Here is a 17972-nt window from a genome sequence, read left to right on the forward strand (position 1 = left end):
CACATTGTTGTGCAACCATCGCAACTGTCTCCAGAACCTTTTCATCATCTCAAAGTGAAACTCTGAATCCACTCAACAGTAACTTCCCATCCCCTGCTTCTCCCAGCCCTCAGCATCCACCCTTCAACTTTCTGTCTCTCCAAATAGGAGTACTCTGGGTACCTCATATAAGGGCAATTATGCAATATTTGTCCTCGCATGCCCAGCTTATTTCACTTAGCATAATGTTTTGAGGATTCATCCATATTGTAGCATGTGTCATAATTTCTTTTTAAGGCTGAATAATATCGCACTGCGTCTATGCACTACATTTTGATTATCCATTCATCTGCCAATCTACATTTGGATTGCTTCCAGCTTGTGGCTATTGTGAGTAATGCTGCTGTGGACCTCAGTGTACAAATATCTGTTGGAGTCTCTGCTTTCAATTCTTTGGGGAATATTCCCAGAGGCAAAATTGCCAGATTATAAAGTATTCATGTTTAAATTTTTGAGGAGCCGCATTACTGCCTTTGATAGCAGCCGCAACACTTTGCATTCCCACCAACAACACACAAGGGTCCCAATTTCTCTACATCCTTGCTAACACTTATATTTTGTTTTTTGCTTTTTTCTGTAGAACAGCCATCCTATGAGTGTGAAGTGATATCTCATTGTGAAGCCCTGCTTTTTGATAGTTGTTTGTTTTTTTTTTTTTTTTACTTTAGTGATTTTTAACTTTTTAAAAAGATTTTACTTAGCATGAGTGGGGAGGAGGGGCAGGAGAAGCAGATTCCCTGCTGAGCAGGGAGCCCAACATGGGACTTGATCCCAGGATCCTCTGATCATGACCTGAGCCAAAGGCAGATAGATGCTTATCTGGCTGAGCCACACAGGTACCCAACCTTAGTAAAAGCACCTATTTTTTCTGAAGGCTCAGGAATAGAGCAAAAATAAATAGATAATATTGAGGACTGAGAAAACCTGCTGTAATAGAGTGGCCAACTTGGGATTCCACTGATATGCTCAAAATCCCTAGAATTTCTTGAAGTCCACACCAAGGAAAGCAAGGTGTGTAGAAAGAGGTAGGAGTTAAACTTCTGGCATTTCTGGGGCAGAGATCCCAACCCATCATAGGTATGGCCTCGCTTTGTGGCTACAGCAGGACAAACATGTTGGGATATAGGACATACAGCATGGCATCTTGACACTCGTGTAGTGGAGTAAAGGAGTAGAGCCCTGTTTTATTATGTGACTCCTTCGCCCTATTTCCACAGTCATCCTTAATCTTTGGATCTTTAGAGTTTGTTTTAGAGATCATGTGAAGCACTTGCTCTGGTCTGCTTGGCCATTTTATTCCTCATTGTAGTTCACCAAATTGATGCTGTGGTTATAAATCATTCTCCTATGCTTGGTCAGTGTGACTCAGTTCATTACCTTTCTCATCCTTGGAGGACTGGGAAAACACAGCTTCCTTAATCTTCAGAGCTGGGGCTGAGGTGTGGTTGCTAGGAGCTGTGTGCCTGCCACCCCCATGTCTCTTTCTGAGCCATGCCTCGTCTCTTTTTGTGAAATTCGTTCCAGATGGAGGCATCTTGGCTTCCTTATGGGGTGTTTTTCTCCCCCTGTGTGAGTATGATGTTCTTCTCACTGTCCAGCTGAAGTTTCTGTTCGAATGGGAGAATTCTGTTCTCAGGTTAAGGGTCAAGTAAGAATGAAAGAAGATAATTCTGTGGCTTCTCCACAGAATGAGAAATGAGTTCAACAAGTATTTATTGCATTTCCGCTATGAACCAGGCCTTGTGTGGGTTGCTAGAAATACAGGGGAGCAAAGCAGAAGAGGCTCTGCCCTGTTGGTGCTTACCAGCGTGAAGAGAAGGGCACTGTGGACTGGTCCGCACAGTCCCAGCACAGGCTGTTCTATGGTGTAATGCAAAGATCTCTTACCATCCCCAAAGGGCTCAAGGATAGTCTTTGTATCCCAGCACCTGGGTTCATGCAGTAACCATTTGCTGGACTGAACTAGGGAGTCTGACAGAGTCAGGAAATGATAACTCTAAAAAAATTACTTTCTAGTCTACCTACTGCTATGTGGCTGCCCAGGGTATAAGTTGAGGAGGTAGATTTAAGAGTCTAAACCGCTGTCCTCTTGGAGGCACCCACTGATGGAAGAAGGAAGCCCACCTGTTATTTAAGCATCTCTCCATTTCAGATGGTGACTGAATATTTATCTGCACAAAATATAAAGTCCTGTGTCTAGCTTTGGAAGTCGTTCTTCTATCTGCATTGATTCTGATTTTAATTCTGAGGTAGTCTCCAGGCCTGGGAACACTGTCCATTCCATGCTTTGCTCCTGGAACAAGTTGCTACTATGAGGCAGAAATGTGAGGATAGACAGGAAGAAGATGCATCCAGAATTTCTCTGCCAAATGTCAGTCACCACATTTATGAAGTCTGCTGGGTAATGTTCTAGGAAATACTGAGGAATAGCATAAAACTTGGTAGTATAGAGACATTTGGGAATATGTCCATTTGAGAAGGGAACAAGTGCATGTGTATGTATATTTGTGTGTGAGTGTGTGATATCTCTAGGCTGACCTAAGTGGCCAGAGATTCAGAATTCAAAAGTAAGATGCACGCTCCAGTCAAAAGAAAGTAGTTAGGAGGAGAAGACTTCAAAGTCCCAGAAGCAAGACCTCTTCAACTGGAAGAAATAAAAATCCACACTCTGTGAAAGAAGTCGCTGATTTAAAATGGGTTCACAGAAAAGGAATATGCAAACTTGAGAATTAAAGTGATGAGTCCAAACAGAAGGGAGTGGCTCACACAGAATCTATAAAAAGGAAAAGTAAACTGGGGAAAACGTCTGCAGTTTTTTAAGCACTGCCCTGGGAGGAGACCACAGAGGCTCCAATTTTAGAAGGTAAAGCATAATTCCTTGCTGGGATGTGTTGCCTTATGGAAATGCCTTATGGAAATTCATCAGGGGCTCTGATGAATCTGACTCATAGCTTGCAGACTCTCATCTGATCTCTGTGTGGTCCTACTCACTGAGATGCAGGTCAACTGAGTGCACCAATAGTCTTCACTTGAGGGCCTCATCACATCTCTGTGCAATGAGAGAATTAAGCTTCTAAAGATACGATTCAGATCTGACCTTGGGCTCCTTAGCCACCAGAGTGCAGGCTAACCAGGCTTTACTTTTGGTTTCTGAAATGCCTTTGCTTGGAGAGACCAAGGATGATGGCTTAAGAGAGTGACTTCTCTGTGTTTTGCTGGGGAAGTTTGTTCTTAGGAATAGAAGGAAGAAAGAGATGAGAACAGATAACCAATGAGACCTGGATAGAACAGAACAGAGACTGCATCCTGGGTGGTAGGCCCACTACTGGAGTTTGGAGATTAAAGAAAAAGAAGATAGTGCACAATTGGGAATTTTGACCTCAAATCTGAATGGGTCATTCGGTTTTCCTCCAGACATGCTGGTTACCATGGGCTTCCCATCTGTGGCACTGGTCAGAGCTTTTTGGAGTACCTTTCTGGCTAGGCTGCCGTGTGTGTGTACGCGTGCGCTCATTTTGTAGGGTTTATAGGCATCTTTTGGATCTCCTTAATGTCCTGTGACTGAATTGGTAGCCACTGGGAAAACACTTTTGCTGATGTTTACACTTTAATATGGAAATCAAGGTCCAACTTCAAGAAAATAGCCCTGTTGGCATGCCTACCGAGCATGGCCCTCCAAGGAGATGGATGAAGAGCCTTTATTCTCTCCACAGGTATCTTCCCAGTTTGAAGGTGGTGGAGAGAGTTGCTTGACCTGTCTTTAAGAAGGACACAGTGTGCCCAGGAGTGGTGTAGGAAGCTGGATTGGAGGAAGAAAGATGGGGTAACTGGGAGGAATGAGAGTGTTGGAAATGTGTACGGGAGAAGGGGTGATGCTTACAAGGCCTTGATTGCTGTCTGGGGCTGCTAGCCATGCTTTCTCCGTTTGGGTTTGAGACCTTCCTCCCTCCTCCAGGTCTATATAAATTGGCCTAAACTACCACATGTGCACCTGGAAAAAGTAAGCTTCCTTCTCAGGTGTGGCTTAAAGGCTCAGTTATAATTTTTCACTATTGTTGTCAGGAGTGTTTTCAGCCGCTTGGTCTCTCGGCTGCTGGGCTGCTCTAGGAAGCTTGCTTAGGATGCATTTCCTCTGGAAGAAGTTGTTTTTCATGATGCTAATATTATGAAGAAATCTGACATTAAGGACATCTGGGGAGGGGGTGCTCAGGAGCAGCAGAGGCATAGAAGGCAGCCACATCGCTGAGCCCTGCATTTCCTGTTTGCTGTGTTCTGGAGAGAGCAGCTGTTTGCTTTCAGCACCCCGGTGAGCAAGCCTTGGCACCAGGCTGCCTCTCCCACACTGGGTGTTGTGGCCCAGATATTTTCACTGTAGTGGAAATATCAGACTCTGGGGGCCACAGCCCAGAGGTGCTGGCACTTCCCAGATGGTGAGACAGTGCCAGCCTCTGTTTCTGCAAAACTCCAACAGGCAACTCTAAGCTTCAGAAATGGGCAGTGTACAAAATCCTGCCAGACTACAGTCTTCTGTTTGTTTCATGCCCTTGTATGTTTGATGGCCCAAGCCAATGAATTTGAGACGTGGATGAAAAATGTTGTCCCATGGGCTTTCTCAAGGGTGCTAGGTGACTGCTTGAGGGGGTGGGGGCAGAGATGCTGTCCTCCAAACCCAACTTTGGGATTCAAGAACCTAGATGAAATACCTGGTGACAGCAAAAGCCTCCTCCTGCTCCACCCCACCCCCTGTTATCTAAAGGCTACCAAAGTGATGGCCATTCTGGGAGAGGCCGTCTAGCATTTCATTCTTCTTCCCTGGAGAACCTGTGATAAGACTGGCTCTGCTCTTCACACCTCTCATCTCCAGGCATTTGTCAGCACTTTGCTTCTCTCTTAAAGCATGGACTTTCCACGTTCAGGATCTTTGCACATGTGCCTTTCATTACCCTTTGATCTGTAGCCATCCCTAAATAGTTCATTTAGGTCAACAGGAATGGTGTAAGGGAGAGTAAAAGAAGGAATGACAAAACCCTTTCTCTCTGGTGAATGAAGCACTGAGATTTCTGGATATCTGAGGTTTTGTACAGACATAATCTATTTGCTAGTTCCTGGCCAGCCCTGTGAGGGTGGCCAGAATGCTTCTTTCTGACTTGAGAGAGTAGCAGGGAGGCCTGCTGGGCACATCGGCCTGGGCAGGCACAGGGGTCACTGCTAGGTACAGATGTGGAGAACAGCTTATACAGAGAATGGAAAACCCTCCCCTCTTTATTTCCTTCATTGTTTTATGTACTTTTTGTTATTTTTAGATTATCTATTTCAATACTAGATGAAGTCTAGTGCCTCTCTCTGCTCTGCTTATTACACTGCCTGTAATACCTGACTTCCAATAAAAATGAGATGGTCAAACCAGACTTCATATTATTTTCCTTAAAAAACAGGAGAGATTATTATCATACTTTTGACTTGTTGGAACAGCAGGAATCCCATGATGGACATATTTCTCATTAAAACTTTTAAAGCATCTAAATGAATGCCTTTTGAGTAATTTTTTATTATAATTTTATTCATTTTTCTAGGGTGCACAGATCAATGAACCACATGGTGAATTTGATAGGAATTGGCTGACAGGGAAGTTAGTGATGCTTGAAGAAGAAGTCTAGGCTTTTCTGTATCAGACTAGTATTTAATAATAGTGCTGGCTGCTATGTGTTGACCTTAACTGGGTGCTGACTACCCATACTTCACGTAATATCACATTTAATCTTTACAGTAACTCCATGAAATGGGTAGTTATCATCATCATTTTCCTGATGAGAAAAATTGAAGCTTAGATTTTTACCCCCATTGTTCTAAAGGAGGGCTGGCAAACTTTTTCTATAAAATAACAGAAAGTAAATGTTTTGAGCTTTTTGGACCATACTATCTCTGTTGTCACTGCACAGCTCTGCTATTATAATACTAGAGAAACCATAAAAAAAAAATACAAAAACAAGGGTGGCTGTGTTCCAATGAAACTTTATTTATGGACTCCAATATTTGAATTTCGTAAAATTTTTTTTATGTCACAAAATATTATTTAAAAATTGTTTTCCAGGAGTGCCTGGGTGGCTCAGTCAGTTAAGCATCCAACTCTTGATTTCAGCTCAAGTCATGATCTCAGGGTTGTAAGATCGAGCCCAACATTAGGCTCTGCACTGAGCATGGAGCCTGTTTAAGATTCTCTCTCTCCCTCTGCCCCTTCCCCCATGCTCACATATGAGCTCTCTAAAAAAAATTGTTTTCCAATCATGAAAAATTATAAAAAACATTCTTCACTTGGAGGTTGTACAAAAATAGGTGGTGGGCCAGATTTGTAGATAAGAATAAGCAGGCAAGGAGGAATAGGATAGGATGGTCTGATAAAGGCACATTCTTACCAGAGGGAAGAGCATGTGAGCAGGGAACACAAAGCATGACGTCTCTGAGGAACTGCAGGGAATGTGAGCACAGTTTGGTAGCGTATGAGGCAAGATGAGAGGAGACAGCAAGACCCAAGTCATGACCTTGTAGGACCTTTCAAAGATTTTGGACTTTGTCCTTAGAGAAATGGGAAGCCATTGAAAAATACTAACCAAAGAAGTGACAAAGGCAATTTTTTCTTTTTTAAATTACTGGCTGAGGGGCAGCCCGGGTGGCTCAGGGGTTTAGCACTGCCTTCAGCCCAGGGCATGATCCTGAAGACCCAGGATTGAGTCCTACGTCGGGCTCCCTGCATGGACCCTGCTTCTCCCTGTGCACCCCCCTCCTCTCTCTCTCTCTCTCCCTCCCTCCCTCCCTCTCTTCCCCCCCTCTCCCTCTCCCTCCCTCCCTAATGAATAAATAAATAAATAAATAATTAATTAAATAAATAAATAAAATCTAATGACTAACTAACTGGCTGATAGGTGAAGAGTGGATCACAATTGGTCAGTAAGAGCAGAAGCAGAAAAACCAGTTAGGCAGCTGGAGAAGGGGGATGATAATGGTGTCTACTAGTAACGGTAGCCAGAACCATTTCTTGGCAACACATCAAATGGAGGTAGAACACATATGAAAACTCTGGTCCTCCATCTTCAAATCTCATGTCTTCCCTGCATGGTGTGAAATTCTTAACAGTCTCAAATGGACATTATGTATATCTGAATCTACCATTTATCTCTGAATCCTAAAACTGAAGAGCTACTCTTCCCTCACGCACAATTCTCTTCTTCTGGAGGAAGTGCTCATAAATGAGGATAGTGTTTCTTGGGTTTGAGTTATTAATTTTCATTTCCTGAGGAAATTTATTTCATCAAGGGAAATAATCCCTTGTTCAAATAATAAAAAGACCAAAGACAATACTGTGGTAATGATTTTATGTTATTTTTGTGCTGATGTTAGAAAGGTTACCGAATACTTCGTTGAAGGTCAGCTTTTCTTAAAATTTGTGTACCTTTCTTTTCCAAAATAGAAGTGGTACATTCTCTTTTACTTTTGCAGGAATTATTTGTCTGGTTGGGCACTCACAGCGACATTCCGGTTTTGATACTAGCATATATCTCTGGATCAGAGCACACTGTCCTTTGAACAATATGATGCTGAGGGGTTGGAGTTTGTTTCTGTGGAGTCCAGGACTGGGGATTAAGGAATAAAGGAAAAAGGAAAGATGAGACACAGGCCTCTGGGCAGAGGAGTGATAGTGATTTTGCCTCAACTTCTCTATAGGTTGTGACCCAGAGGTAGTAGTGGGTGATACTGACCCAAGGTAGGTGGAAGAAAGGGAACTTCAGAAAGTTATTAGGGATGAGAACCAGTGGTTATGACTTCTCAGTGAATGTTGGTTTGGGCTGATTTTTCATTTCAAATTTTCCCTTATATTACTATTTGTTACTTTGTATTCTTTCCTCCAATATAAAGCAAGATCTGTGGAGTCCGTGTCTATATTTTAAGCATCTTCTCCCATTCCATAATCTACAGTGTCTTACACACAGTGGATGCTCAATATTGAACATTGGCTCTGTTGATTTGTCACCTTTGGCATTCATGCTGCACAGTGCAACCTCTTGTCTCAAGGGCATCAGAGTTTTTAAATCTAAAATCATCACAAAGGAGACACTCAGTATATCCTGAAAGTAGGACAAATTTTGGGAATAAGCAGTAGGGAAGATTCAGGCTTCCACCGAGGATCTTCTCCTATTATGGGACTTTTGTTGACCACGTCTCTTTTTTTTCTACTTCATTTAATTAGCCTTTGATTACTTGTCTTTTTTTTTAATTTTTATTTATTTATTCGTGAGAGACACAGAGAGAAAGAGAGACAGAGGGAGAAGCAGGCTCCATGCAGGTAGCCTGACGTGGGACTCGATCCCGGGTCTCCAGGATCATGCCCTGGGTTGAAGGCGATGCTAAACTGCTGAGCCACCAGGGCTGCCCTGATTACTTGTCTTTTTGCATAGCAGGTGCTCAATATACCAGAAGTTCACTTCTGGTACTTTTTATTTATTTTCTCTAGACTCTTTGCATACTCATGCAGGTGTACATGGTGGGGCTGAAGTTATAAGATCAGAGATTTTGATATACTCTCTCCCTTCTTCCTTTCCTTTTTTAAAAATCAGTTATTGATAGTTGGTTATGTGCCAGGCACTGGGTTAAGTTCTGGGGACAGCAACAAAAGACATGGGGTCTGATTTCAAAAACATTCCAGTCTAGTGGAGACGTTAAAAAAAAATTATGACCATTTGGTGTGAAATATAGGCAGCCAGTGAGGACCTCTCCCTGCCCTAGTGGATGGGACTTCTCTGATGACTTTGCCTTCTGAACTTCTAAATGTGGTCAAGAGCAGTTAGAGTATCTGTGCAGTTGAGGATGAATTAACAGGTTCTATATTTGCCTTTCTCCATTTGTGCAGGGTGGAGATGTCTGCCCAGAGATTAATTTCTAACAGAACATCCCAGCCATCTGCACCTAATTCTGATTACACCTGGGAATATGAATATTATGAAATTGGACCAGTGTCCTTTGAAGGACTGAAGGCTCATAAATGTAAGTCTTATACAATTCCCCATTGTAAACATAATGTATTTGTCTTAACCTGTGAAATCTCCAGTGATTAATTTTCCTGAACATTCTTTTTATACAACTCTGTTCTGTATCCCCCATGTCACAGAAAACACCCCTTCCAAACATACGCGGATTGCTCAGGGACGGTATTACATGAGTGATAAAGAACTTGAAAGATTTCCTTAATGAGAGAACTTGGTTTCAAATTGAGATTTGCTTTAAAGTATTAATGATTCCACCTCTCCCAAACTGTGTGAACATTTGGTCCAACATTTGGACCAAGAATATGTACAAAAGAAAAGTCTGGAACTATTATTTGAAGAACTTTCTTTTTGTAATACATGGTCAGTGGCATCCTTTCAGCCCTCCTGGTTTTCTGGGACTGTAGAAAGCAGTCTATCTGTGTGTGTTCACAATGATGGACTGGAACATTCTGCAACCATTCCTAACAGTGTGATAGGCATGAATTGTGCTTCATGATATTGGAGTGATTAATAATCTAGCACAGAGTGAGGAAATACAGTTCTGTGCAAAGTTATTGTTCAACTCCAGTCATAACTGCATGCTGACTGGCCAACTCAAAGCATCTGTTTTCCAGAAGCTACTGCCCACTCCCAGGTAGGAAGTGGTTACCCCATAAATATTCCAGAGATGTTTGGTTGTTTCAGAATGAATATCCATAGCACCATTAACACTTTAGGCTCTTAACAGCTTCAGCTTAATGGGACTCATTACGAACTCTAAGAAAGATTAGAAATGGAGATGCAAATATGGCAAAGGAAATGCTTTTGCTCTCTTAGTATTTCCTGGATGCTGCCACTCTGACCTGTCTTGGTGTTCATGATGCCTCACATTCACTTGCTGCTCCCTTGAAAGGAAGACTTTCTAATTTTTTTCAGCTTTCTTGAGATATAATTGACAAAATTGTAATACATTTAAAGGGTACAAAGTGATGATTTAATATATGGATACGTTGTGAAAAGATTCCCTCCATGGAGTTAATGGACACACTCATCACCTCAGATATTTTTCTTTCTTTATTTTCTGGTGAGAACATTTAAGTTCTACTGTCTTGCAAATTTCAATTATACAATACACATTGTCAACTATACTAACCATGTTTTATGTTAGATCCTCAGACCATATTCCTCTTACAACTGAAAGTTTGTACCCTTTTACCAACTTCTCCCTGTTTCCCCCAGCCCCTGGCAACCACTTTTGTACTCCCTCTTTCTATGAGTTTGAGGGTATTTTTTTTTTTTTTTGGTTCCACATATAAGTGTTACCATGCAGTATTTGCCTGCTCTATTTGCCTTATTTCACATAGCATAATGCCCTCCAGGGTTCATCCATGTTGTCATAAATGACAAGAGACTTCCTTCTTTTTAAAAGCTGACTAATATTTGTGTGTGTCTGAGCATCTATGTAAATGGTGCTTCCATGCCTTAGTTATTGTGAATAATGCTGCAGTGAACGTGGGAGCATAGATATCTCCTCAAGATAATGGTTTTGTTTCTTTTGGATATCTAGCTAGAAGTGAGAATGCTGGATCATAGGTAGTTCTATTTTTACTTTTTTGAGGAACCTTCAGACTATTTATTATAGTGGCTGTACCAGCTTACATTTCCACCAGCAGTGCACTTATAGTTTCTTTCTTTTCTTCACATCCTCGCCAGCACTTTTTATCTCTTGTCTTTTTTGATAATAGATGTCCAAATAGGGATGTAGTATCTCGTTGAGGTTTTGGTTTGCATTTCCCTGATGATTAGTGATGTTGAGCACCTTTTCATGTACCTGTTGGCAATTTGGATGTCTTTGGAAAATATCTATTTGGGTCCTTCTCCCATTTTTTAATTGGATTGCTTTTAGATATTGAATTGTATGAGTTCCTTATTTTTTTTTTTTGAGTTCCTTATTATATTTAGATATTAACCCCTTATCAGATATGTGGTTCGCAAATATTTTCTCCCATTCCAGAGGTTCCCTTTTCCTTTCGTTGGTGCTTTCTTTTGCTGTGCAGAGGCTTTTGAGTTTGATATAGTCCCACTTATTTATTTTGTTGCATTTGCCTTTGCTTTTGGTATCAAATCAAAAAAATCATTGTTAAGACCAATGTCAAGGAGCTTGCTTGCTATGTTTATGACCATTATTTCGAACTCTCTATCAGGCAAATCACTTATTTCCATTTCATTAGGATCTGTTTTTGGAGATTTATCTTGTTTTTCAATTTGAAACATAGTCCTCTATTTCTATATTTTCCTTGACTCTCTGTGCTAGTTTCCTTGCATTAGAGAAAACAGCTGCCTCTCCCAGTTTTGTGTGGTCTTGTGTAAGAGATCAGCCTTGTCATTTAGCCTAGCCTGGCGTCCTAGTCGCCTCTTGAATTTTTATGATTGTCAAAGCAAACTTCTTTGTTCTCTGTGGTTCTCAGTAGTTCAGGCATGTCAAGACTTGTCTGTGTCCCCAAGGGGAAGACTGTGGTGAGCTCCTAGATGCAGCCTGATTAGAACCCAGATCCTTAAGCAGTAGCTGGGAAACTATGCAATTAAACCCCTCCCAGGGAGAAACTAGGAGATGGACGTTTTGTAGCAGGGGTGCAGGGGTGCAAGAGCACCCAGCTCTGGGGTTCCTAAACATATCAGGTTTGGCCACTTGCAGCTGACAAAATCCAAAGGCAGAAAGATGAGTGCTGGTGGAACAAGAAAGGAATTTGTTTCAGTGAGGCTAACATCAAGAAGACAGCAGACTAGTGTCTCAGACTGTCTCCAAAGTGACACAGATACTTCCAGGTTTATTTAAGGAAAATGTGAGACAAAGGTGGGCAGTAAAAGTCAGATTGATCATTGTCTTAGAGTCAGTCATGGGCAGGGTCTTGCTGGCTCAGGGTAGTCTTTTATTGCTGGATGGGGTAGTTTCGGTTCCCATCAGGGGATGCTTTGCCCAGGAATCTTTTTCCTGAGTTAAGAGATAAGCTGGAAAGAAGTACTTAATTAGAAAGTTTGAGGTTTAAATGGAGGTAGTAGAGTTCTTTCAATTTTTGCCTGAGTCTTCTCTTCTAGGCCAAGTAGATAGCTGTGAAAGTGCTCCTATGCTTGTTTAGAACTGCTTCTTTGTTTGCTATAGTCCTATAGGACTCTCAAATGTAAGCACTATTGGTATCAGAGCCAGCAGACTGGGAGCCCATCCTTTGGGTTGTATCCACAAGAACTAGGGTGTCAGACTTGTATATAAGCTCTTTACAGGGAAATACTGGTGACTCAACCAAGTCTCCCAGTTTTTATTGGAACAGACTGGAGGGAGAAGGCAGGGTTGGTTGCCAGCTTCTCTGCACTCTGGGAAAGATTGCAGGCAGCCACTAGATGTGTGCTAAATTAGAAGCCTGGCCTTAAGGCAGCATCCTTTAAAGTATGCAGGTAAACCCCTTCGAGGCAAAGAATGGGAAATGAGTGTTTTGGCCTGCTTCCTCTGCATTGAGCCTTGGTGGGATAGCTGTGGTGAAGCCTTGCATGCCCTTGAATTACTGCTTTTTTGTTTGCTATAGTCTTTGGGTTCTCATGGCCCCAGCGCTTGTGGCTTTCAGAGCTAGCTATTTTAGGGGCTCATCTCTGTGCAGTAGTCTTAAAAGTGGAGCTCTAGATGTGCTGTCCCTTCCCTTCTTACGGAGAAGCTGGAAGTTGGAGGTTTCCATCCAACCGTATGTTGCTCTGCTGGGGGTGGGGGTTTGTCAAGAGTGTGTCTCAGCTCTTCTTCATTTGCTAGAGGTATAGGAGTGACTTAGCTAGTTTCTGGATATCTTTCAGAGGAAATTCCTTCATACATAGCTGTGGATTCAGTGTGTTTGTGGAAAGAGGGGAGCTCAGGAGCCTCCTAAGTCTCCATCCTGGTCAACTGCCCATTTGAGCTAATTAAGTGATCTAGCCTTTGTCCCCATTTCCCTGTTGCAGAAAGGACTGCAAGATCCCAGGCTTCATTTGTGGGTCTTTGAGACCTAGAAGCCACTGTTGATTGGTGGCAATGGTAGAGCCTCTAGTGGGGCAATTGGAGGGCAGCGATACTGTTAGAAGTTAGTTGAACAGTTAGGTAGTCAGGGTCAGGATCCCCAACATGAAAGGAATCAGGACAGCTAAACCAAAACACTAACATCCTGTTTTGCAGCTTAGAGAGGACTATATTAGCATTCTGCTTTGCAGCCTTTGCAGAAATGACTTCTGCAAAACATCCTAAAATAAGGCAAATAGCCACCAAGCATTTGTCAGAATTACACGCAAGGGACAATTAAGACCTAAGGCCCTAGATGTCAGCCAAAAGAAAAAAAAAAAAAAAGACCATCAGCACATTGACATTAACCTAGACTTTAACCTAGGTGTGTGACCAAAGCCCTGATTGGCATGACTCAGCACACTCTGATTGTTTAAGATAGTTCCACAAAGAGCTCATAAAACCCCTAAACTTCCTCGGACACCCCCTCCCTCTCTCAGAGTTTTATATTATTGCTAAATAAACATTGCTTTGCTGCCCACCACTCTTCATCTGGTCTACCTCTTCATTTTTTGAAGTGATGTGACCAAGAACTGTGGGCACTAAAGGCAGAGAAAATCCTGTAACAATATTCTGGCTGGTTCCACATCCTGGTATCCACTAGTGGGGCTGCAAAGGGCTTCAGTTACTCATTTATTGGATCAAGGACTTACTATATTTTTTCCTTAAGAAGTCATTAATTAAACTGTATATCCTTTATCCCTGAAGTGAATAGTAATAGTTAGATGCTTTCACTCCTTCCTTTATTGATGTTCTCTCAGTATTTCTTTGTGGGGATTTTAAAAAGCACATGCATTTCATTAGGATATGCTGTCATTGATTATCCAATGGAAGGCTGCTACTGTCAAGGTGTGAAATGATCCTCCTTCATTTACTTTAATTCTTTAACCTGTTGTTTTTCTGAGTGCAATCTTTAGGTAAGAACACTTGCTTGTTAAGAATTTTAGTGGAGGGATGCCTGGGTGGCCCAGTGGTTGAGCATCTGCCTTTTACTCAGGGCATGATCCCGGGGTCTAGGATTGAGTCCCGCATGGGGCTCCCTGTGAGGAGCCTGCTTCTCCCTCTGCCTGTGTCTTGGTCTCTCTCTGTGTGTCTCTCATGAATAAATAAATAAATCTAAAAAGAATTTTAGTGGAAAGCAAAATGACTGGGAAAATTGCCAAATATTTCCCAACAATATGCACTTTAACAGCATAGTACACAAGTTTTATTTTTCTGTCAGTTTGCTCTTATCACTTTTCCTTAGTTTAAGGGACAAAGAAGACAGGCCTGCTGCTATTATTTTGGTTGGTACATTTCTAGAGACAATTGAAAATCTTTTTTAGCATATTATATTCTATAAATGATTATAGCTGGCAAGAATTCCTGCAAAATGTAGGCAGACAGGTGACACATTGAATACTAACTTTACCTACTATACTATTAATAAGGCGTGCCTTTGTTAGTTTTAGCATTCACATCAGAAAAAAACAAAATGCCTAGGTGAATCCTTACTGTTCTGATTTAAGAAATCTGATCAAAGTAGAGGTCCTTCATTTCAGGAACCTGACAATATATAGACATATAGAAAAGAATAATAAGTGTAAAACACAGACATACAGGAAAATAGAAAAGATTAAGTCAACTATTGTACAATGTATTTTGGTTTAGTCTCTTCCATCTTAAAATGCTGTGATTCTGACCTTCAAGTGTGTCTTCTTGTATTGCAGAGCAGTATTCAAAGCCAGTTCAGGTGCAGGTTTAGAAAAATAGAAGTAAGACATTTCAAAGGGAAGCATTTCTTGAAAATAACAGTTACCTTCATTTGCTTTACCTATAACAGATCATACTTGGCAATAGTAGCTCCATCTTCAGTTAGATCAGGTTCTTCTGCTTGTTGAAATAGACTCCTACCTTTAAAAGGTTTTTCGTCTGAGAAACAATCTCTGATGGTAATTGCGAATTTTCCTGTTGGTCTCAGTTTTGCATCTGGTATTAAACCTTATAATATATCAGAGCTGGACATATATCTAATATATATATTTCGTGCCAGCAGAATGGACATGCACTCATTCACTCTTTTTTCAGCATATATTTACTGACCACAGGTTATGTAAGCACTGTTTTAGGTACTGGAGATACAATAGTGAACAGAAAAGACAAAAATATGTCATCTTATAGATCTTGCCTTCTAGTAGGAGAGATAAACAATAACCAAGTTAAATAAACCCATGCATTATGGTGATAGAAAAAGAATAAATTAGGGAAAGGGGATGTGGAGTTCGGAGGTAAAATTATACAGAGTGAGCATGAAAGGCCATACTGAGAAGGAGAAATTTGAGAAGTGACCTGAAGGAAGTGAGAGATTGAATTGTAAGATATCTGGGGAAGAGCATTCTAGAAAATGCTCCATGGCAAGAATGAAATGGAACATGCAAGGAAAAACAAGGAGACCAGCATGATGCCGGAGGAATGGATGAAGCAGGGTGGCAAAAGGAGTCAGGGAATAGAAAAGAGGAAAGAGGTATTAAAGCCTTTGAGGTCATGCTAAGGACTTTGACTTTTTCTCTGAGATGTCATTTGGAGAAGAAGAATAGCATCTGGCTTAAATTTCAATAAGACCTCCTGGGTGGGGGGGAAGGAAGGAGATGAGATTGGAAGCAGAAAGCCAGTCTAGGGGGCTATTGCAATAGTTCAGGCAGCTGATGATGGTGGCTTGGCCATGGTGAGGACAGTGGAGTGGTGAATGGTGCATAAATTCTGGATATTTCTTAACAATAGATCTGATAGGATTTGTCAATAGATTGGTCATGGGGCATAATAGAAAGTGAAGAGCCAAACATGATTTGAAGGTTTGTGATCTAATTGACAGGAAGAATTGCCATGAACTGAGAAGACTATGGGAGAAGCAGGAATATCAGGAGCTCAGCTTTAGACTTGTAAATTGAGACCTGTCAGACATCCAATAGGACATGGCAGGAGAGGTATGCTGTGAACATGTGAATTTAAGCATCACAGCATATAAACAATATTCAATGTTATGAGGCTGGATGAATGAGAATAGACAAAAACTGAAGAGCTACAAAAACTGAGCCCTGGCACATGCTAGCATTTAGAAGTTGGGGGTGTTGGGAGGAAAATAGCAAAGGAGCCTAAATGGAATGTACAGAAAGGTAGGAATAAAACAGGGCACTTGTGTTTCCTGGAAGCCAAATAAAGAACTTGAAGGATGAGACAGTGGTCTGTGTCAAATGCTGCTATTAGGTCAAGTAAGTTGAGGATTGTGACTTGACGGTTGGATTTACAATGTAGAAGTTATTGGGAATGATTTGAAAATAGTCTTTGTGGAGTGAGTGGGAGTAAAAGGCTGATAGAATTGGTTCAAGAAAAAAGAACTGGAAACCAGACAAATCTCTCAAGAATTTTGCTATAGGGATCCCTGGGTGGCTCAGCGGTTTAGCGCCTGCCTTTGGCCCAGGGCAAGATCCTGGAGACCTGGGATCGAGTCCCATATCAGGCTCCCGGCATGTAGCCTGCTTCTCCCTCTGCCTGTGTCTCTGCCTCTCTCTGTGTGTCTTTCATGAATGAATAAATAAATAAAATCTTTTTTTTAAAAAAAAGAATTTTGCTATAAAGGGAAAGAGAAATAGGACATTTAAGAAGACCCTGGCTACATGAGACAAGATGTTCTTAGAGAAGCAGAAGCAAAGCCCGTGGGTCAATGTGTGGCCACTTCTACATTTTAGCAGGGCCATTTGAGATGTTGTGTTGAGGAAAGACTGAAGGAGCATTCTCTTATTCCGAGCCACCAGTGAAGGCCATATCTCATGCCTTTTTTCATATGCCAGCTTGCAGAAAATGCCAGCCACACACATGGATGAGTTAGCAAGAGGCCAGGTCATCAAAATGAGAAGCAGAGCTAGAGCTGGCGAAGGCTTAGAGTAAGATATATCATTGGGAGCATAGTAAAAGCAAGTTCTGGAACAACCTTGTTGGCTCCTTGCCAGGAATTCATACCACAAAATTGTCCCTAATGCATTAGAAACCAGAAGTGGTATGAGGACAGTTCTGGCTCTCATATCCTGAACCCTCTTTCAGTTAAGTATTAATCTTTGTTTTTCATACAACCACAAGATGGAAAAGTCATCATTTATTCTTAGGAGGTGTAAGGGAGGGGACTGGGATGGGGTAGTTGCTCTAATGCTACCCTAGAGTAGAAAAGATACTCATGGAGAAAAACAGGATCACACCAGTGAAAGCCATGCTGTCATCAGCTTTTGACTCTGTTTCATTCCATTCATTAGTGGTCAGGTTGAGGGAAAGTGATTTTATTATGACACATTCCATTTGGAATTCCCCTTGGCAATTTGCTCTACCTCTGTGCTGTAATGATCCCTACATAGGCAGGACAGAAACGGCTGTTGGGCTCTGTTAGAAACAGTTTTAGAAGGCTTCTCTTGGCCTTCATGACCAACTGGCCTCATTAGAGCTTCAGTTTATGTAAACCTTTGAATCCTTCTCAGGAAAGGGCCAGGGGCTTTGCTTTCCCTGTTTTACTGCAACACCCATGTCCATGAAACTTGGTATATAAATAAAACTGCAAGAGAGTTTGGATATGTTTGGAGTGAGATGGAGACCTCTGATAATCTCTGAAAGGGGCTCAGGGTAAAAAAGTACTCTAGGGTTAGGCCAATGTGGTAGGGGATGAGGTAGAGGAAAATTAGCGGAAATAGTCACAGGAACCAAAATTCCGTTTGAAGAGGAATATGAATAACCAGAGCCACTTAATGCATATTGTGATAGGAAATGTAGATGCCATGTTGTCAAGAAAGTGCTTGGAAATGCTGTTGGATCCCTGGGGA

At 41.6% G+C, this 17972-nt stretch overlaps 1 protein-coding gene across 4 annotated transcripts in view; it reads left to right on the plus strand.

Moving 5' to 3' along the window:
* MRAP2 (melanocortin 2 receptor accessory protein 2) overlaps positions 1-17972 on the plus strand; it is a 49250-nt gene that overhangs the window by 13882 nt on the left and 17396 nt on the right. For all 4 annotated transcript variants that reach the window (XM_038553354.1, XM_038553352.1, XM_038553350.1 and 1 more), the window contains one exon: positions 8942-9075. In XM_038553354.1, coding sequence (XP_038409282.1) covers positions 8949-9075 — 127 coding nt within the window. In that variant the 5' untranslated portion in view covers positions 8942-8948. The remainder of the gene's footprint in view (positions 1-8941; positions 9076-17972) is intronic.

This window comes from Canis lupus, chromosome 12 (genome assembly GCF_011100685.1).
Source record: "Canis lupus familiaris isolate Mischka breed German Shepherd chromosome 12, alternate assembly UU_Cfam_GSD_1.0, whole genome shotgun sequence".
NCBI classification, from domain to species: Eukaryota; Metazoa; Chordata; class Mammalia; order Carnivora; family Canidae; genus Canis; species Canis lupus.